The 20,249-nt window shown below is 44.1% G+C and overlaps 1 protein-coding gene across 3 annotated transcripts in view; it reads left to right on the top strand.

Annotated features, from left to right (window-relative positions):
• Nucleotides 1–20,192, top strand: part of crebbp (CREB binding protein) — a 32,458-nt gene extending 12,266 nt beyond the window's left edge. The window contains exons 3-31 of one of the 3 annotated variants that reach the window (XM_022752344.1): nucleotides 1,086–1,253; nucleotides 2,810–3,062; nucleotides 4,279–4,392; nucleotides 5,201–5,452; nucleotides 5,569–5,668; nucleotides 6,061–6,198; nucleotides 6,323–6,440; nucleotides 6,596–6,770; nucleotides 6,892–6,954; nucleotides 7,232–7,353; nucleotides 7,952–8,134; nucleotides 8,275–8,700; nucleotides 8,938–9,111; nucleotides 9,359–9,539; nucleotides 9,853–9,971; nucleotides 10,087–10,326; nucleotides 10,507–10,595; nucleotides 11,635–11,715; nucleotides 11,869–11,925; nucleotides 12,034–12,111; nucleotides 12,266–12,333; nucleotides 12,456–12,606; nucleotides 13,931–14,077; nucleotides 14,185–14,298; nucleotides 14,421–14,586; nucleotides 15,455–15,622; nucleotides 15,888–16,049; nucleotides 16,405–16,686; nucleotides 16,797–20,192. In XM_022752344.1, the coding sequence (XP_022608065.1) occupies nucleotides 1,086–1,253; nucleotides 2,810–3,062; nucleotides 4,279–4,392; nucleotides 5,201–5,452; nucleotides 5,569–5,668; nucleotides 6,061–6,198; nucleotides 6,323–6,440; nucleotides 6,596–6,770; nucleotides 6,892–6,954; nucleotides 7,232–7,353; nucleotides 7,952–8,134; nucleotides 8,275–8,700; nucleotides 8,938–9,111; nucleotides 9,359–9,539; nucleotides 9,853–9,971; nucleotides 10,087–10,326; nucleotides 10,507–10,595; nucleotides 11,635–11,715; nucleotides 11,869–11,925; nucleotides 12,034–12,111; nucleotides 12,266–12,333; nucleotides 12,456–12,606; nucleotides 13,931–14,077; nucleotides 14,185–14,298; nucleotides 14,421–14,586; nucleotides 15,455–15,622; nucleotides 15,888–16,049; nucleotides 16,405–16,686; nucleotides 16,797–19,184 (6,777 nt within the window). In that variant the 3' untranslated portion in view covers nucleotides 19,185–20,192. Of the gene's footprint in view, nucleotides 1–1,085; nucleotides 1,254–2,809; nucleotides 3,063–4,278; nucleotides 4,393–5,200; nucleotides 5,453–5,568; nucleotides 5,669–6,060; nucleotides 6,199–6,322; nucleotides 6,441–6,595; nucleotides 6,771–6,891; nucleotides 6,955–7,231; nucleotides 7,354–7,951; nucleotides 8,135–8,271; nucleotides 8,701–8,937; nucleotides 9,112–9,358; nucleotides 9,540–9,852; nucleotides 9,972–10,086; nucleotides 10,327–10,506; nucleotides 10,596–11,634; nucleotides 11,716–11,868; nucleotides 11,926–12,033; nucleotides 12,112–12,265; nucleotides 12,334–12,455; nucleotides 12,607–13,930; nucleotides 14,078–14,184; nucleotides 14,299–14,420; nucleotides 14,587–15,454; nucleotides 15,623–15,887; nucleotides 16,050–16,404; nucleotides 16,687–16,796 lie in introns of all 3 variants that reach the window. The other 2 variants (XM_022752345.1, XM_022752342.1) reach the window with 2 other exon arrangements.
• Nucleotides 20,193–20,249: the final 57 nt, after the last annotated feature.

Here is a 20,249-nt window from a genome sequence, read left to right as displayed (position 1 = left end):
GAGAGTAGGATGAGTCTGTGTGAATGGGAGGCAGGCAGCAGGCAAGCATCTGTGTATTTCTGTGCAGCAGAGGGGGAGGGGCAGGCAGCAGTGCAGTGCTCTGCTCAGCTGTTGAGCAAGCTGGTCTTTCTTTCTGTGCTTCTCCTCCCGTTTCTCTCTCTCTCTGGGGCTGGGCTCGATCTGTCTGCCTCAACACTGCTGGCAGTGAGGGACCTACACGGAGCAGAGCAGGCTGCTGCTTTGGCCACCGTGAAGAAAGGCAGGCAGGCGCAGAAGACGCATGAAGACGGCTGTTAAGAGATAGGAATAAATTACTTTTGGAGGACCTGGCAGGAAAGCTAACCCTTCACTTTCTGAGACAAATAATAAAATAAAAAAAAGATGCATTTCTTCTGATTTTATAACAACTTCTTCATTTGTTTTACTTTTAGTGATCGATTCAGTTTCAAGGGATGTTGGAGAGAGTAGTTTTATGCTTTTTTTGTTTTTGGCTGGACTGCAATAAACTGGAATGTCTGTCGCTGACTGACTGAGTGAAGTTACACCATTGGTCAGCCGACTGCCGTGTGAGTGCTGAAGTTAAACCACATTTATAGGCAGTTGTTTACAGCGATCCCACAACATTTTCAGCAATGTCCTCGATTTCGCACATTGACCATACACTCAGTTTTGACGTAGTCTTGTTAATGTGGTTTCTCTAAGGCATTCTGTACCCTTATTAAATGACGACAGTAGAGAGGTGTCAGGAAATGGAGGGAGAGAAAGATGGGGAATTGACATGCAACAAAAGTACCTGACTGGACACGATATTTCAGTTCATGGTCGCTGCCTTGACTTCTACGGTTTCCCCCAAGTTTTTGACAGCAGTGCCTCAGTGTTTGCTTAAACTTGAGGCACCAGATCACACTGATGAATTCACAATAGATGAAAACATTCGTGGAATAAAGCATACTGTAGGGGAGTAGAGTTAAAAGCTGTACACCGACACACACACTCTCAGTGCAGATGTAAAAAGATTGATCTGCTGTGATGGTATGCTGCAAGATATACCTCTGACCACCCTCTGTCCTGTCTGCTCACTATAGATGGGGATGTCAGGGGCTCCATTTGGCCAGCAGTATGGTGGGGCTGGAGTGCAGCAGATGGGGGCAGCGGGGGTCAACGCCCAACAACTCCAGAACAAGACAGCCCTTTCAAACAACCTGCCCCAATTCCCTGCTGAACTGAAGGGAGCTGGGAGTGTGCCAAACATGGTGAGTGTCACTCATATCTTAAAAAATGGTGGAGATTTGTTCCAGCCTCTGTTTTTTAGTCAGGGGAAAATGTATTCTGTAGGTTCATCTGTATCCACAATATCAGCATGTTGCACGTAGCAGGGAAGGGAAGATAAAATATATAATAAAAGTATAAATGTGCACAGAGGCATTGGTATTGCTATACAATATATATTTATGGTGTGCATGTTCTTGTTTTGGTTGGACTTGGTTTATGCTTCATCTGATGCTTCACTTACCATGTAGTCTAAAACATGAGGACACAGTCTGCAGCCATTGAAGTATGAACACTAGATTCGCTCTTGGCCTTGCACTTCCATGAGGAGAGTTGCCAGAGAAGTCTTAAAGAAACATTGACATGCTGCCATAAAGGACTCTTTGTTTTCTATTTGTAGTGTTAATTGTTGGAAATAAAGCATGGTTAATACTTTTTCAATATAGGAGTAGTTTAGTTTTGTATTTTGCTTTGTCAGTGAGGTTTACTCTAGTTACTGTCTAGACTTGATGGTTTACACTTTACTGGCTGCATAGTGAAAACAGCAGCAGCAGCTGCACATCTATGTGCTCAGGCACACAATACCCAAAATGTAGTTATGCACACACTTTTTAAGGAAATAGACTTTAGGTTCCAGTAAAACAAGAGCATGCTCAGTGTGCACAGCTGTATTGAAAAAAAGTATTGGGGAAAAAAAGTGTAATTGTTTTGTCAGATGAGTATGAAACAGGCAACTGAAAACTGGCGGAAGCTCATGTGGGGTTGACTAAATCATGGATAATTTACATCCTGACAGAGATTTTAAAAAATTGCTACTCGGGCTGGGCAGGTACCCTAAAAACTATATACATCAACATTTAGCACTTCTTACCAACTTCATCTTGCTCATGTAGGTTAATTCAGTTAATACTTTCCCCAATGCACTGTCCCCTTAAAGAAATACTACCTTGTGTTCAGTCACGGGCCTCCCCCTCGTTCAACTAAAGTTAGCCATGTTCATTCAAATCGAAGCTGGTGACACAGGCCTCACTCTTTGTCAGCATACAGCTTGTTCAGATATTGCTGCAAGTACATTGCTTTCTTGCTTTGAAGCAAAACTAAAAATGAAAATTGCATTAAGGGCAACATAATTGTTAAAAGCTGTCCACTCTGACATGTTAACTGTTACAGAGTGAGATTCTTTCAAGGAACAAAGTAAAGAGATCTCAGTGCTATGCAAATCTGTTTGAGGAACAGGAAATTAATTTTATACAGTAGATTTCCTTGTTTTCTTGTTCACTCACATTCACTGTAGTTTCATTCACATTTTCTTTTAATTTTTTAGTTTTTACATCCCCTGTCTTGCCTCATCTTTCTTTTCTGATGCCATATTTTCTTTCTAGTTTCTACCTTTACCCTTTACCCCTATTGTACATCAAGTTATTGTGATTTGTAGTATTTATTAGTTTCTCTTTGGCTTTAACTTAAAAGCTATAAGTCTAAAATGAGGAAAGTCCGATATTTGTGCCTAATCTGTGTGTGTATTGGCACTCCTTTGCAGTCCCAGATGCAGCATCAAGTAGCATCGGTGGGCATGGTCTCTGGGGCTGGAGGCGTGTCAGCAGGCCCAACGGCCGACCCCGAGAAGCGCAAACTCATTCAGCAGCAGCTGGTCCTGCTGCTCCATGCACATAAGTGCCAGCGGCGGGAGCAGGCCAATGGGGAGGTTAGGGCCTGCGCCTTGCCTCACTGCCGCACCATGAAGAACGTCCTCAACCACATGACCCACTGCCAGGCTGGCAAGTCCTGCCAGGGTGAGTGAAAGTGATGTGCTTTCAGAGCACTGGGTCAAATCTAGTTTGGATCCAAATTTCTCACTGGCTGACTCCTGCTTGTGACCACAAGGTGTTAAATGTATATACTAATGTGCTAACTGTTGTCTGAGCTTTTTTGTGACTGTGATGTTACTGATTAATCTTTGATCCATTAATGAAGAATTTGATCAATGGGATTAGTTAGAATTTACATACAGATGCGATAGCTGCACCATGCATGTCGTGAGAAACTGTTATCAGAGCCTGTAATACAGCGCCAGTTGCTTTACATATCAGAGGAACAACACAGTAAAAGGTGCTGATGAGGTGTTGTAGGTTTGAGGTTACCCAAACTTCAATAAGCAGCTGTTGTCTTCAGCTCCTCACCAATATTGTCCTTGGCAAAATTGTTTATCGATCTGTATGTGGCTGTGAATGATTGAGGGAGTTTCATGAAATTTGCATCCCTATATAACCGTAAACAACCAAATTGCTTGGTTATTGACCAACAAGACCGACAGCTCAAGAGGAGTTATTATAATTAAATAGCATTGATTTAAAATAAAAAAAATAAAAATAAATGCTTCTTGACTATATTTAACCAATGTTTTAAAATAACAGTTAAATCCTGCACTGTGCTGTTTAATTACTAAAGTTGTTATGCACAATGTAAAGCACTTAGCTCTCGTTGGCTCTGTTTTATTTCTTAAATAAGCCACTCCACACCCTTGACTTGCTAAACCCCAAATACTGCAGTGACTGACAACATCAGCAAACATAAATTTAATCTCTTTTAAACTGTCTGTCACAGTGGTTATACTTCATTATGTCATCTACCCTGATGGACAGCAGCTTCCATCTGACAGCTGTGGGTTGTAAGGAGCTCACCCAAGGTTTATGAACTTTGAACTCTGATATTTCTACTGTTTAAACTCTTTAAGTAAATGCTAGGATGTGTTTATGGTTTTACAATGTGTAGATTAATTGCTTTTGCATTGTTGTTTGCCCATTGTACTCTTGCAGAGGGGGGTCTTCACTCTTCTGTACTGTAACTTGACATGGTGCCAGGTTTGATCACATTATCTAACCATTTCATAGCCCAAGTCTTTCTTTGGTGTGTCAGTAACCATTTTGTTCGTGTTCACTGTGGTGATGTATGAATTCAATGTGTTTTCATAATTCTTACCTTGTACATCTCTCTGTTATTTCTCTCCAGTGGCTCACTGTGCATCGTCCAGACAGATCATCTCCCACTGGAAGAACTGTACGCGGCACGACTGTCCGGTCTGCCTGCCTTTGAAGAATGCGAGTGACAAGAGGAACCAGCAGCGTGAGTGACTCCAGAAGCTCCTCTTCTCTTGTCTTCATTCATTCATTTTTGAATCCATGTAAAAATGCACACAGGATGCATTTAAAGAGAACACACAACCATAGTATATAATTCCAGAAGGATGCCTCAATATCCTCATGGTCATATTGATAGAAAGAAACTTCGAAACCTTGTAAACTGTTCAACTAAGCAGTTGTCACTCAGCAGAGCGCCTCAAGTCAGTGTATGTGTAGTATGAAGCAGTGCCACCTGCAGGTTGTGTTTCCACGCCACAGCTCTGTGCTGGCTCGCTGACTGCGAGAGCTTGCACAGGGAGAGGATTCCTCTAGAAAGGCTGGGCCTGTAATGTGACACCCAGGGGAGGGGCGCTGTGGCTCTGCTATCAGTGGGGGCAGGGTCTTGGGACTACATGCTCTCTGATTGGTTGAAAGGCTCTATGACAGGTTTAAATCCCCCACAGAGGCAGCGTGCTTCCTGTCAGCAATCAACACAGCAGGGAGCACTGGCAGGGATTTTAGATGGAGGCTCAAGAAGATGGTTTTTTTTTTCTTTACACAGAAAACAGTTATTACAGTTATTTTTTTATAGCTAATTATTTTTCATGTTAAAATTTTTTTTTTTAACCCTGATAAGATGGCAGTTTACTAATGTTAATTATTTGGGTTTAAAAATGTACATACATATACGTTTTGATATTAAGATAATGTGATTCCAGAAGCAGCTATTACTCCTTTGCTATTACAGGGTATTCATTAAATGCTTTGTTTTGTTTTCCAAGTCCCTTATTTATTTTGTCTTCTCCCTCCAGCCATGCTAAGTTCCCCTGGGGCTGGCCTGCAGAACGCCATCAGCACAGTTGGACCTGGCCAGCCTAGCGCTACAGCCATCAACAGTGCTGCCACGCACATCGACCCCAGCTCCATGCAGAGGGCCTATGCTGCCCTGGGCCTGCCGTATGGGAACCAGTCCCCTGCTCAGGTCCAGGGACAGGGCCAGGGTCCAGCTCAGCAAAACCCCCAGGGTCCCCAGCACCAGCAGCTGCGAAATATGAACCCACTAGGTAAGGAATGGATGGGACTTCAGTAACATTTTGGAGGCTTGCGTGTAAGTTGTAACAATACTACAAATCTGTTGCTAAGCCATTTTATTGTAAACCCTTGTAAATGATGTTTACAGGCACTAATCAGATGAACCAGATGGCAGGAGGTATGGGTGTCCCCTCTTCAGACCAGACTGGCATGCACTCCGACTCCTCTCTAGCCTCGACACTCAACAAGTGAGCACTCTCATCCTTAACACGTACACAGAACCAGACCTTTGCAGCCTGTATTGTGAATGCCCTTCCCAAGAAATGTATGCTTCAACAGTCAGTGTCATCTTGTAAATAATGACATGATCTTAAGATGTAGGTGTCATTTAATTCATAGACTGTGAATTAGTTAAGATAATGAGTCACTCATTTCTTTTTGTCAGCAGTGCTTCTCCTGTTGACAAATAATCATCCATGAACTGATGTATGATGTATTACATTTTAAAATGTATGTGGAGGGGAATTTTTTCTAACAATGCAAATTGCAAAGTATGTTCAGACTGTTATTTGTGAAACCTTTTCTGGAATTATCAATAATGATTACTTTGAAAGTAATAGTTCCTTTCTCTGCTCTACAGTCAGCTGATGCCAGATGGGTCAGTAGCAGGAGGCCTGGGAAACCTGCCCACTGCCACCCCGCTCTCTGCTTCGGGGGTAAGGAAGGCCTGGCATGAACACGTCACTCAGGACCTGCGCACCCACCTGGTGCACAAACTGTAAGTCCAACAATAAAGCCAATTTATTACAATTACTCAAATTCTATTCATATGCAAATAGAATAAAACATGGGGCACCAGGTTGTTTCTGAGTTTTGTTGGTTTTTTTCAACTCTTTCATCAGAGTACAAGCCATATTCCCCACCCCAGACCCCGCAGCACTGAAGGACCGGCGAATGGAGAACCTGGTGGCATACGCACGCAAGGTTGAGGGTGACATGTATGAGTCAGCTAACAGCAGGGTAACTAATATAATACACACTTCACACCATAATGACTGAGACCTTTTTGTTTTCCCTGTAGAAAATTAAAATCAGATCCAGAGACTAAGAGACACAATCATTATTCTTTTAAAAATGTCTTGTTTGTCTTTTGTTCCCTCTCGTCCTCTCACTAGGATGAGTATTACCACTTCCTGGCAGAAAAAATTTACAAGATCCAGAAGGAACTGGAGGAGAAGAGGCGCTCACGGCTCCAGAAACAGCCTGGCATGGTGGGCACAGCTGGGCCTCAGCAGCCTGGTATGGGTCAGCCCAACGCCATGGGCCCAGGACAGGCTGTCCGACCTCCCAGTTAGTAGCTTAACTTCTTTCACTCTGGTTGATACAAGTAATCATATATTATAACTAGAAGGATGCCTATTCAAATATATGTCTGTAACTGAGAGCACTGCGCTATCCTGTCGTCTCATAGATGGACCTGTGCCTATGCCCAACATGCCAAATCAGATAATGAACCGTATGCAGGTGCCCCAAGGTATGTGTTCACTCTTTGCACTCTTAGCAGTTATTTTCCTGGGAAAATTAGTTCATATTTCCCTTTTCAGCTAATATTCCTAGATATGCATTCTAAGTATACTTATGGTTTTGCTTTTAAATATTGTTTCCTGTGTGTTCCTGATCGTTTAACCCGTTAACAAATACATTTCTGATGTTAGCCCATGTCTAGCCCAGTAGGACATGGAATATTGAATTACAACAACTCCCAAGAATAATAAACAGGGATATAATTGTGTGTGTATCTATCCCCACAGGAATCAATCAATTTAACCCAATGGCAATGCAGAATGCGCAGATGTCTCAGGCACCCATGGGAGCACGTGCTCCCTCCCCCATGAACCATCCACAGCAGATGAACATGAGCTCCGTCCCACCGGTTCGACCTTTCTCCTGTGTTTGCCTATTTTCTTCTTTTTCCTCTCTCTGTCTTTCAATCTGTGATTTCTCAGAGCACAGTTTCTCTTTAACCTGCTCCTCTTGGAATATTTCAGTTTCTGTTACCATGTTTGTCCTGTCCCCAGTTGTTCAGTTCACCTTGCTCCACTTTTCTATCATTCTTTGCCTCTTTCCTTTTTGTTTTTTTTTTCTCATCACTGTGAGATGCCCTACTGTCTTTGATTGATCGTTTATTTCTTACTCTGTTACCATTTTGACACTAAAGCAGCAATTATACACAGGCTGCCTGTGGTTGACATAGGTCCTGATCTGTTTACATCCAGCCGCCTAGCTGCCAAAAAGTAATCTTATATGGAACCATGAAAGAGGCTAGGGCCTGGCTTAAAGCCATTAAATGTTCCTCCTTGGTCTTTAGATCTGGTTTTGATTGAGCACGCTGTTTATTTGTAATTAACAACATAAACCTTTATGCAGACTGTTGTAGTGGTAGTAAGCATGTTTGCAGCATTCCATTCACTTTGTTAATTTTACCTGGCAGGTTCTAGATTTGTCCGTTTCATCTCTTCTCTGTTTTTCAGATGGGCATGTCCCCGTCAAGGATGCCTCAGACTCAAGGAATGATGGGTGGTCATGCGAATAACATGGTTGCTCAGTCAGCCAACCAGGGCCAGTTCCTGCCACAGGGCCAGTTTCCTGCAGGTGGAGCAATGAATGTGAATGTAGGCTTGGGCCAGCCTATAACACAGGCTGCTGTCACACAGGTGAGAAGTCTTAAGACTTAAATTTTGTATGTTCCTAGTGTGTTCAGTGCTCCTTGTGTTGTCGGCAAGTGCCAGCATGTAGGCTGCTGTATGAATGGTGTGCCTTGGTGTGCTAACTCTGCATCCCTCTATTCCAGCAGCCGCAGAACTCTAACCTCCCTTTGAATGCACTGGGCTCCCTTGGCCCCCAGCTGCCCTGTGGCCCTGTAGCCCAGCCCAGCCTGGGTGCCACCCCTCCACCCAATGCCTCTGCCAACCTGCAGCCTCAGCAGCAGCAGCAGCAGCCGCCTCAGCAGCAGCTGCAGCAGCAGCAGCAGCAGCAGTTGCAGCAGCAACACCATGCTCCCCCACACGCCCAGGTGCCACCGCGGCCCTCCACCCCTGCTTCCACGGGTGGGCCCTCCTCCACCCCAACCCACATACCTAGTAACCTCCCTGGTCCACCCTCAGCCATGGGCACACCCCCTGACCCATCCCAGCCGCACACACCCCTGCAGCCCCAACCTGAACCCCCCAGCCAGATGCAGCAGCCCAACTCAGTGCAGCCACAGCACCCCAGTACACCGGTGAGCAACTGTAGCACTTGTCAGCTACGTCTCTGCCACCTTCTGTTGAATCCAACATGTCTTTTGAACAAACATTTATTTTTTTCAGTTATGTTAAAGGGAAATTTGTCTATATTTTGTTCAGAGAGGATCACAGACAGTTCATTCTTAGTGATCCCCAGTATTAAAGTCAGTACAACTTTATTTATAAATGATCAATATTGTGACCAAAATGTCCTCTGCTTCCTATGCTTTAAGTTGTCCCAGGCAGCAGCCAGTATAGATAACAGAGTGCCCACCCCAGGCTCTGTGGCTGAGCTGAGCTCTCAGCAGACCCTGCCTGACGTGAGCGGCACTGAAGCCAAACCTGAAGTAAAAGATGAAGAAGATGACAGCAACTCTGGGAAGAAGCAGACTGGTGTAAAAATGGAGGTATGCACATAGTTGTACAGGGTTATTTAATAATCATTAGGGTAAGAAAGGCATTGTTGAGGCAAGAGATAGAAAGAAGCACATTTCTGTCTGCTGTAGATAAGACTCGAAGTCTTTTGCTGTTTGAACCCCTGGTTACTACTCATTCTACTTGGAACACTTTCCTATAGTAAATGTATTAACTACTTAATGGTTTCCTGACTCAGCACCGTTGTATAGCTGGTTAACCATGGTTGTGTTCATGTAGCAGGATGATGAAACCAAACCCCCACTGGTGAAGAAAGAGGAGCCAGATGCAGCAGAGCCAAAGCAGGAACCAATGGAAACTGAGGAGAAGAAGCCGGAGATGAAGACAGAACCCAAAGAAGAGGAGGACAGTGGTGCCAACAGCACATCAAACACCTCCACCACGCAGAACCGCAAAAAAAGTAAGTACACACATCTCATCCGTACATACTGAGTGACTAGCAATATATTGTGGCATGACATTTTGGGATGAAAAAATGTATCTAAATGTGGATCATAGTATCAAGTAAATATATTGTATTTGTTCATATACATATTCATTTCAGCACATATACATGTATCCTGTAATGGCATTTTTTTCTTGATGCATTCACCAGTGTACAGTTTGCAGTCACAGGGCATTTGCATAGTTAACAGTTAAGTTGAATTCAAATCTTGTTCTTGTAGTATGCTGTTAGTGTATGGATTCTTATAACACTATTATTGTCTGTGTAGTTTTCAAGCCAGAGGAGCTGAGACAAGCCCTAATGCCGACACTTGAGGCCCTCTACAGGCAAGACCCAGAGTCACTGCCGTTCAGACAACCTGTAGACCCCATGCTACTGGGCATCCCTGTGAGTGTCCAAAATTATATATACAGATATATTTATTTCAGTGTTTCAGGACCAGCAGAAAACACTGTTAACCACGATTAACTCGTTTCCTGCAAATGTCTCTCCTGCTCTACAGGACTACTTTGACATTGTGAAGAATCCCATCGACTTATCCACTATCAAGCGTAAGCTGGATACGGGTCAATACCAAGAGCCGTGGCAGTACGTGGACGATGTGTGGCTCATGTTCAACAATGCGTGGCTGTACAACCGTAAAACATCCCGTGTCTACAAGTACTGCACCAAGCTGGCAGAAGTATTCGAAGCAGAGATAGACCCCGTCATGCAGGGCCTGGGCTACTGCTGCGGCAGGAAGGTGAGACGATACAGGATCGGAACTGAACAGAAAAACACTGAGGCACAGAGCTGTTATTTATAAGTTTTTTACTCCATTCATCTTGTCAGTTTATCTTTACCTATATTTGGCTGTTGGCTTGAGTGCAACCTTATTGTCACAACGACATGGTTTGTTAATGTCTATATGGTGTTTCCACAGTTTGAGTTCTCACCCCAGACACTGTGTTGCTATGGCAAACAGTTGTGTACCATCTCCAGGGATGGCACCTACTACAGCTACCAGAACAGGTAAAAGTGCATGCTGACTCTGCTAAAGGGTAGAGATGGGTAAAAATGTGAGGGAGGGGTAGTAAAGAGAAGGCTTGCAGCTGCATCTTCAAAGATAAAACATGGCTGGCGATATCACACACACCTGTCCACAAAGCTGGGACTTTATCCACATAATCTTTCCTTTACAGGGGTGTCACAGACACCACTGAGAGTTGTATGTTGTGGCCAAGCAGAATGTGCATGATTGGGTTTGGTGTTGTCCTCACAAGTCTGTTATGCCCAAGAACCAGCACCAAAGCTCCCCCTGCTGTGCAGAAAGTGCTACTGCACCTCAATATCATTCCAATGCAACACCATTCAATTATTGCAGATACATGCTACTAAATGCTGTGAGGTTTACCAACTTAGCATTCAAAACTTCCAACAAAAAGTCTGTGTTTATGAGAATGTAATGTTGTCCTCATATTATCTAAGAAGCTCTAAGCAAGGTTTTACCACTAGCCCAAATCTTGATCTCAATAACTTAAATATTAGAGCTAAAAATACCCTTCACTTACAATAATACAACTAATTTAGTCAGTTTCCCTAAAAGACCTGCACATTTGTATTTGTATAAGCACCCATCCTGTCTCCTGGCATGACCATATCATTCTAATGCATGTTGCTGACGTTATCCATGAATGTAGTTTTGTTTTGTTGTTTTCGTATTCCAGCATGCAGTCAGTTGGTGTTGCCAAACATTTGTTTGTAGCTGACATTCATTTACCGTCATTAACATAGCATTTTAGCATGTTTACCCCATTTCTGTTCCACTTTGAATGAGAGTGGCTGGATCATGACCATTACCTCTGACTAACATGTACCTCTGCCTGTGTGTGTGTGTGTGTATGTGTGTGTTTGTTTGTGTCCTTCCGTCTATCCACTGCCCATGCTCCGTCCTCGGTTGTTGCCGCGTGCTCCGTTCACTCTACATTCTACCACCTGTACGCCGGTTTGCCTGTGCTGCTACTGTGTGTGCTGGCTGCAGTTCACCCAAATATGGCCTTATTGCCGACAGGTATCACTTCTGTGAGAAGTGCTTCAACGAGATCCAGGGCAACAGTGTGACCCTGGGGGACGACCCGGCACAGCCACAGACGTAAGTTACCAGGCCTGGGTGGCTGAATGCTACCTGGTGATCATCTTGCGAGATTATCAGGCTGTTGTGTCTCTGGACTTATTCTGTGGAAAGGAATTTCAATCACAGGAGCCAACATGAACTTGGTTGTCTCTTTATGTCTTTTTCATGCAGCATGATATTAAAAGATCAGTTTGAAAAGAAGAAAAATGATATGTTGGACCCTGAACCGTGAGTACTGTCTGGCCAGTAGCTTCAGTTCAACTCTTATTGTTGTGATGTTTCTTCACTGGTTTTTGTAAGGAAAGCACAGAAAAAGCAAATATTTTTCCTTGGCAGGTTTGTTGAATGTAAAGACTGTGGACGAAAGATGCATCAGATCTGCGCCCTGCACTATGAAGTCATTTGGCCATCAGGGTAAGTCTTGCTCTGGCTGTTGGACAACGGACCAGTCAGTTAAGCATATACAGTCCATGATTCACTTTAATAGAATTCTTACTATCAGGAATTTCTATTTGCTGGAGTTAATGTATGGTGACACTAAAGAACGTTTTGATCTTTCATCCTCTAGCTTTATCTGTGACAACTGTCTGAAGAAGTCTGGCAAAACAAGAAAGGAAAACAAGTTTTCAGCCAAACGTAAGTGACATGTAATAGTAAAACAACAGTTACATTTCATTTTGTTTTCCTTTGTTTAATCATGGAAAAGTTTTGATGTTTAGAAATTAATCCTATATGTGTTTGTGTTTGTGCTTGTAAAGGGTTGCAGTCTACAAGGTTGGGGACGTACATTGAGGACAGAGTGAATAAGTACTTGAAAAGGCAGAACCACCCAGAGGCTGGTGAGGTGTTTGTGCGAGTGGTGGCCAGCTCAGACAAAACTGTGGAGATTAAGCCTGGCATGAAGTCTAGGTAAGGTTCTCACCCACTGATGAAGTGTGTCTCCCCTGATTTGCAAAAAACATTTGTTAAATTTTCATTGAATAAAAAGGTAGTTTTCATCGTGTGCCTGCTCTCTCACTGCAAACCCAGCTGGAAGCTACGCCTCACACAACTTCTCTCATTGAAAAAAACAAACCACAAGAGAAGTTTACGATTAATTAAGCACTTTTTGGAAACTGCTCATTGATTACTGTGTATGTGATGTGTTATGAATTTTATTTGTGCTTTTGTCTACAAAAGCATCATTCACTTAAGTGAATGAAGATGTTTGAGCTTGAATTAGTGACAGAAAGAACTGAAAAGCATCAGTAGAACTCTGCACATCACAAGCAATCTTTTCACTTAAAATTGGCATTTTTTTTTTGGATATCTTTTTTTCTTAATTTGATAAAGGCTGTGGAGGTGACTGAAAAGGGGAAAAGAGGAGAGAGAAGGGATGATATTGAACAAAGGTCCCCAGATGGACTTGAACCAGAGACACAATTTTATAATCAACATCTTACTTTTGGAAACGTTGCTGGCCCCGTTTTAGGTTGAAAACTACGGGGTTGCATTTTTAGTGTGGACGGGCAAAAACGGAGACCTTTGGAAACAATGACGTAGACACCCATGGTCCCTGATTGGTTCTATCAGCCTCGACTACCAGTGGTGAAAGCAACATGGATAACGAAATACAAGCGTTACTGACCTTGTTGTATTTGCTTGCAGCTGTTGTGCAGTTGAATTCTGCATTTTAACGCTACAACTGTCTTTGCTGTTCCTCGTTCATAGTATTTTCTGCTGCAACTACCCAACTGCAGAGTAGACGACCTGCTTCCTGTTCCCACCGGCTCGCGCATGTCCAGTGGATGTGAATGATCATCTGATAAGCGTTTTCAGGCGTGATAGTATGGATGGAGATTATTTATTTGATGCGGAGCTTAAATGGTCGTCTGGATGGAGATTTGTTTTTTTTGTTTTTTTAAATGCCGTTTTAAAGTGAAAATGTAGTAGTGTGTACGTAGCCTAAGAGAAATACACAGAAAATATACCTTGTGCTGTAATTGGGAGAACAGGCTGAGCAAGAAAACCACAAGAGTCCATATGAAGTATAAATATAAATCTCCATATGAAAGTGTTCCTACTATGCATGAAAGAACTGACTGTGGAACTGATTCAGAAGCCCACTTGAGTCTAGGGCCCATAATGAAAATGAGTGGACTACTGACATAAAAAAAAAAAATGCAATTTACAGTTTAATTCTCTGTAGAAATGCTCTGTTTGTAACTTTACTTGTGCTTCTCTTTTACCACAGGTTTGTAGAGTCAGGCGAAATGGTGGAGAGCTTCCCTTACAGAACCAAAGCACTTTTTGCATTTGAGGAAATAGACGGGGTGGACGTTTGTTTCTTTGGCATGCACGTCCAGGAGTACGGGTCAGAGTGCCCCTTTCCAAATACCAGGTAAAGCTACAGCAGAAAATAACACTAATATATCTGTTTCCTCTCAGTTTAGTTTGTATTTTTGAGTGCATTTGTCTTTAATCAAATTCTCCATATTTGTTTTGCAGACGGGTTTACATATCATACCTTGACAGTATTCACTTCTTCAGACCACGGTTGCTAAGGACTGCAGTGTACCATGAGATCCTAATAGGCTACCTGGAGTATGTGAAGAAGCTGGGGTGGGTGAAGAGTAACTTTACTCTGTGTAGTGTTTTACATTTTTTTTCAGTTAATACAACTGTATTAAATAATGTATTGTTCCTGCAAGTGCTAAGTGGCTAATACCTTGTGTCCTGATCAGGTATGTGATGGGTCACATCTGGGCCTGCCCACCCAGTGAGGGAGATGACTACATTTTCCACTGCCACCCTCCCGACCAGAAGATCCCCAAGCCCAAGAGGCTTCAAGAGTGGTACAGAAAAATGCTGGACAAGGCTTTTGCTGAGAGGATCATACACGACTACAAGGTCAGAAAGTTCTCACAATAATCACATCTTCTGACTACAATGGGACATTAAGATCTTGTCATAATTAACAATTTTGCCACCAGTTGTTACTGTACAGTGAGTAAATCTGGTTGTCTGATTAGACGCAGTCAGATGTTAAGGCATATTGCTGTATGGATTATATTTATTTCTAAAATAAAAAGCAATGATTTCTAATACTGTAAGGCATCAAGATATCAAATAATTTTGTTATAATATTATGTATGTGGTGTAGTCTTGATAATTATTGTTAAATATGAACTGGTTTTAACTTTGTATTAACTTAAGTGTCCCTATTTACTGTATATTTATATAATCAAATTGCAACAAGACTCTTCATATGGAGAGATGGTGGTTAGCAGACGCACGTCTGAATGATAAGTAGGATTTAACATCATCTGTCTTTATTACAAATATTTTGTAAATGTATTTTGTACAAAATGAGATCAACAGGAATTTAAACTTTTTACCATGTTTAAAATTCAGAAAAAGAAAAACCTTCAGTTATTGAGTGTGATTATTAACCCCACATTAAAGCTGTCCATATTACCCACAGCTATTTTTAAGCAGTTTTGAAATCCCTAAATGCAACTGAACTGTTCTTTGTTTCCCTTCTAATGAGGCAAGCGTATATTTCTTTATAAGCCACTGTTTCTAGCATTAGAGGGGCTCCCCCTTCTGTTTGGTATATGTTATTATAAAAATTTGGTAACAAAAACTACTATACTACATTTTAGACAATGTATTAACATAGATAGATAGACAAATATTTAAAGTCAACATCCTAACATCCTCGTTAGAAACTTTATAACTATATCACTTGACAAGAGTCTTGTGTGTCTGTGTTCAGGACATTTTCAAGCAGGCAACAGAAGACAGGCTGACCAGTGCCTACGAGTTGCCGTACTTTGAGGGTGACTTTTGGCCTAATGTACTGGAGGAGAGCATCAAGGAGCTGGAGCAAGAGGAGGAGGAGAGGAAGAAGGAGGAGAACACGGCCTCCTCTGAGACAACAGAGGTGAGTTGGATAGTGAGATGGATAGGTGTTCTGAGCGTTTAGAAATAGGATTTACAAAAAGGAACGCTCATTTCATGCCAAAATCAACAGCCTGATGTTTAAGCCTCTGTCTCACCCCAGATTTTATCATCCTCAAGTTCTCATTATATAAAAGCTTTCAGTGGCCACTCAGGCATTGTATAACCACTCAGCTTAATTGCATAACCTCATCTTGCCTGTTGTGCAATATTTGCTTGTCTGAACGTTCATGTTTCTCTATTTCAAGGGAGCCCACACTGACAGCAAGAATGCCAAAAAGAAGAATAACAAGAAAACCAACAAAAACAAGAGCAGCGTCAGCCGAGCCAATAAGAAAAAGCCTGGGATGCCGAATGTAGCCAATGATCTGTCCCAGAAGCTCTACGCCACAATGGAAAAGCATAAGGAGGTGGGAAATCCTACTAAATGTGTTTTGAAATGTGACATAAAAAAAAGCAAGCAAAGCAAAACACTGCAGCAATTGAGTTTTTAAATTTTTTTGGTATTTTCAGGTTGTCATGAGTGATGTACAATTGTGCCAAATAGATTCTTTTTCTTATTGCACATGGCTTACAGCATGTCTTATTGGCACATTCTAGGCTTATGAGTACACAAGCGCACAACAGGACCAGTTCTCTTTAGAGAGAAGTTGAGATGCTTAAATCCCATGTAAGGAACTGTCTCCTACATGGGATGGATTTGGAGCTGTAATCTTTTCCTGTCCTTACAACTAACTAACTGTCTCCCCTCCTTTCTACTGCCAGGTATTTTTTGTTATCCACCTCCATGCCGGGCCAGTCATTAACACTCTGCCACCCATAATGGACCCCGACCCTCTGTTGACCTGTGACCTAATGGATGGCCGTGATGCCTTTCTGACTTTGGCCAGGGACAAGCACTGGGAGTTCAGTTCTCTGAGAAGGTGCAAATGGAGCACGATGTGCATGCTGGTGGAGCTACATAACCAGGGCCAGGACCGCTTTGTGTACACTTGCAATGAGTGCAAACACCATGTGGAGACTCGCTGGCACTGCACCGTCTGTGAGGTAGGAAATAGTGGCACTGTACTAAAACGTTTTGCAATCTACTCTTTCAGTTTTGAATTCATTTTAAATCTTGACATAATCTTAATTTGGTCTTCTTTACTTGTGATCAGGACTACGACCTATGCATTAACTGCTACAACACTAAGGGCCATGAGCACCAGATGGTGAAGTGGGGCCTGGGTATAGACGACGACAGCAACAGTCAGGGTGGAGAGGCCTCGAAGAGCCCCCAGGAGAGCCGACGTCTCAGCATCCAGCGCTGCATCCAGTCCCTGGTCCACGCCTGTCAATGCCGCAATGCCAACTGCTCTCTGCCTTCATGCCAGAAGATGAAGAGGGTGGTTCAACACACCAAGGGCTGCAAGCGCAAGACCAATGGTGGCTGCCCTGTCTGCAAGCAGCTTATCGCTTTATGTTGTTATCACGCCAAGCACTGTCAGGAGAACAAGTGTCCTGTTCCGTTCTGTCTCAACATCAAGCACAAACTCCGTCAGCAGCAGCTGCAGCACAGGCTCCAGCAGGCTCAAATGATGCGGCGCAGAATGGCCACCATGGCTGGAAGGGGTATGCCCCTGCCATCCCCACCTACCTCAGCAGCCCCCGACACCCCTAACTCTGTACAGCAGCCTAATACTCCCCAGACCCCCCAGCCCATGCCCAACCAGCCCCAACAACAGCAGCCACCAAATCCTGCCAATATTGCACCAGGCTTCCCCAACAATGGCCGCAACAGCCAGCCCCCAACCCCGGTCCCACAGGGCAAACCAGGGCCTCAGTCATCCCCTCTCCATCAGCAGCAGTCACCTCTGCCTAACATGCCACACCAACAGCAGCCTCAGCCACCGCAGCAGCAGCAGCAGCAGCAGCAGCAACAACAACAGCAGCAGCAACAGCAGCAGCAGCAGCAGCAGCAGCAGCAGCAGCAGCAACAACAACAACAACCACTGCTGGCAGCCCTGAAGGTGGCCAGACAGATAGAGATGGCAGCCAAGGCAAAGCAACAGCAGCAGCAGCAGAATTATGCCATGAATGGGATGCCCATGAACCACCCACGAATGATGGGCCCCATGCAGGGCCAGATGCAGATGATGCAGGGGCCACGAGGTCCCCAGGTGATGCAGGCTATGCAGCAGGGCCAGTGGGGTCCTGGAATGCAGAATCCCATGCAGAATCCCCAGGCACATCAGCCACAGGTCCCTCCTCAACAAGGCCCCATGGCCCCTCAGCAGGCTCAGGGAACCCCCATGCCCCAGCAGGGCCAGCTCATGCAGAGGCCCATGCTGCCTCAGCAACAGGGTCTCCAAATGCAGGGGGTCATGCCTCCCCAGGGGCCCTCACAGCAGGGCATGACACCACAGCAGCAAAACATGCCCCGTGGGATGCCTGGTAACATTGCTCCGAGTGCCCTGCAGGACTTACTGCGCACCCTCAAATCTCCCAGCTCCCCCCAGCAACAACAGCAGGTCCTCAACATTCTCAAGTCCAACCCCCACCTCATGGCTGCCTTCATTAAACAGAGGACAGCGAAGTACCAGGCCAACCAGCCACAGCAACAGCAGCAGGGCCAGCAGCAGAACCCTCAGGCCATGCTGGGGTCCCAGGCAGGAATACAGGCCATGGCAGCCATGGCAAACCAGGTGCAGAGACCAGGGATGGCGCCTCAGCAGCAGCCTCCTCAGCAGGCAGGGCCCCAGGGCATGGCACCCATGGGGCCTCAAGGCCAGATGATGAATGCTGCTCAAAATGGCAATCCCCAGCTGTACCGTAGACAGCAGCTGCTCAGGATGCAGCAGATGCAGCAGGCGCAGCAGCAGCAGCAGCAGCAGCAGCAACAACAACAGGGAGGCATGCCTCAGGGCCACGGTCAGTTCCCCCAGCAGCAGCCGGGGCCAGCGAGCTACTCCCAGCTTCGTATGCAGCAGCAAATGGCTATGCAAGGAGGTGGGGGGCCCATGGGCCAGCTCCCTCCCACATCCCAAATGGGCCAACCTGGAATGGGCATGGATGGGCCCCAGAACCTCCTCCAGCAGCGCATGCTTCAGCAGCAACAGCAACAGCAGATGTTGAAGCAGCAGATGGGCTCCCCAGCACAGGCTAACTCGATGAGTCCACAACCCCACATGCTCCAAGGCCAAGCCCAGGGAGGAGCTCACTTACCTGGCCAGACAATGGCAAATACCCTGGGAAACCAAGTACGTTCCCCAGCCCCAGTGCAGTCGCCCCGTCCTCCTTCACAGCAGCCCCCGCATTCCAGTCCCTCCCCACGGATACAGCCCCAGCCCTCACCCCAGCACGGCGCCCTCCACTCCAGCTCTCCTCACCCCAGCCTTGGAGGCCCCATGTCTGGCTCCATGGAGCAGGGACACATGGGAACACCAGAGCAGAGTGCCATGCTCCCACAACTTAACACACCAAACCGAGGGGGGTTAAGTAATGACATGGGTATGACAGGTGATACGACTGGAGACACGCTAGAGAAATTTGTTGAAGGATTGTAGCATTTCATGACAGAAGAAAGGCCTTGTTCTGTTTTCAGCTGAGAATTTTTTGTACTTGCTGGTGTAAAAAGCTAAAAGAAAAACAAACAAATGAGTCATATGAGGCCTACAGACTGTGAACTTTCCTTAAACCAAGGGACTGCTTTTTCTTCCAACACAGAGTGATTTAATAATTGCTGTTGAAAAGAAGACAACAAAGACACAAAGAATATATTTTTGGTTCAGACCAGCAATGCAAGAATTTGCCCTGGTCTTTGTGTTGTTTTAATTTGTTTTTCATTTGTTATGCTCTGGTATTGACTTTTTTAACAAAACTTCTCAAAACAAAAAATATTTCACTTTATTATTCTTTTTTTTTTTATTTTGTACCTTTGCAAATTAATATCGTATTTGTGTTGAGAAGACTGTAAAATTATTTGTCTGGGAATTTTTTGCCAGGTTTCACCTCTTGCTCAGTTTCTCTGTTCCTGGCTAATTTATTCTAATATGCCATTTTTCAAAAGGACTGCCTTTGGGAAAGCCTTAATTTCTTTCCTGTTTGCAGAGTCTATGGGAGATTAACGTATTTGTATAGATCTAGGAACTATTGCACACACCCAAACACAACATGCAGGTGTAAGACAAACCTGCAGTGAAGCTTGTTAATGTTCACAGGTGCCAGAATGTTCTTTTTACTGGCCTGGGCCCAGTATTTGTCTTGCAGATGTTTCAAAAATTGCTTTCTCTCCTTCAGTCTAAAGAAATTCTCATTAAGTACTGAACCTCTTTTGCCTGTGGTGGGAAATTAACTTGTTTGACTGCTGATTTGTATTCAGAGAGTTTTGCGCATCATTTTCTCTCTTGCATTAAACTTGAATTGATGATGAACTGTTCTCTAATGTAAATCATGCAGCTAGACAGTACTGTAAATATGCAGAAAAATAAGAATGAAATCACTGTACAAAATGGTTCAAATGGCTCATTTCGTACTTATATACCATATTGTTAAATAAACCTGTGTGCCACAGACTCTGCTTCTAATCTTTCTGTTTGGAGAAAACTTTGATGGGATCAGCATTAATGTAA

This window comes from Seriola dumerili, unplaced genomic scaffold (assembly GCF_002260705.1).
Source record: "Seriola dumerili isolate Sdu_G_001 unplaced genomic scaffold, Sdu_1.0 BDQW01000169.1, whole genome shotgun sequence".
NCBI lineage: Eukaryota > Metazoa > Chordata > Actinopteri > Carangiformes > Carangidae > Seriola > Seriola dumerili.
The sequence above is the reverse complement of the archived record's forward strand: the minus strand, read 5'-3'. Positions and strand labels throughout refer to the sequence as shown.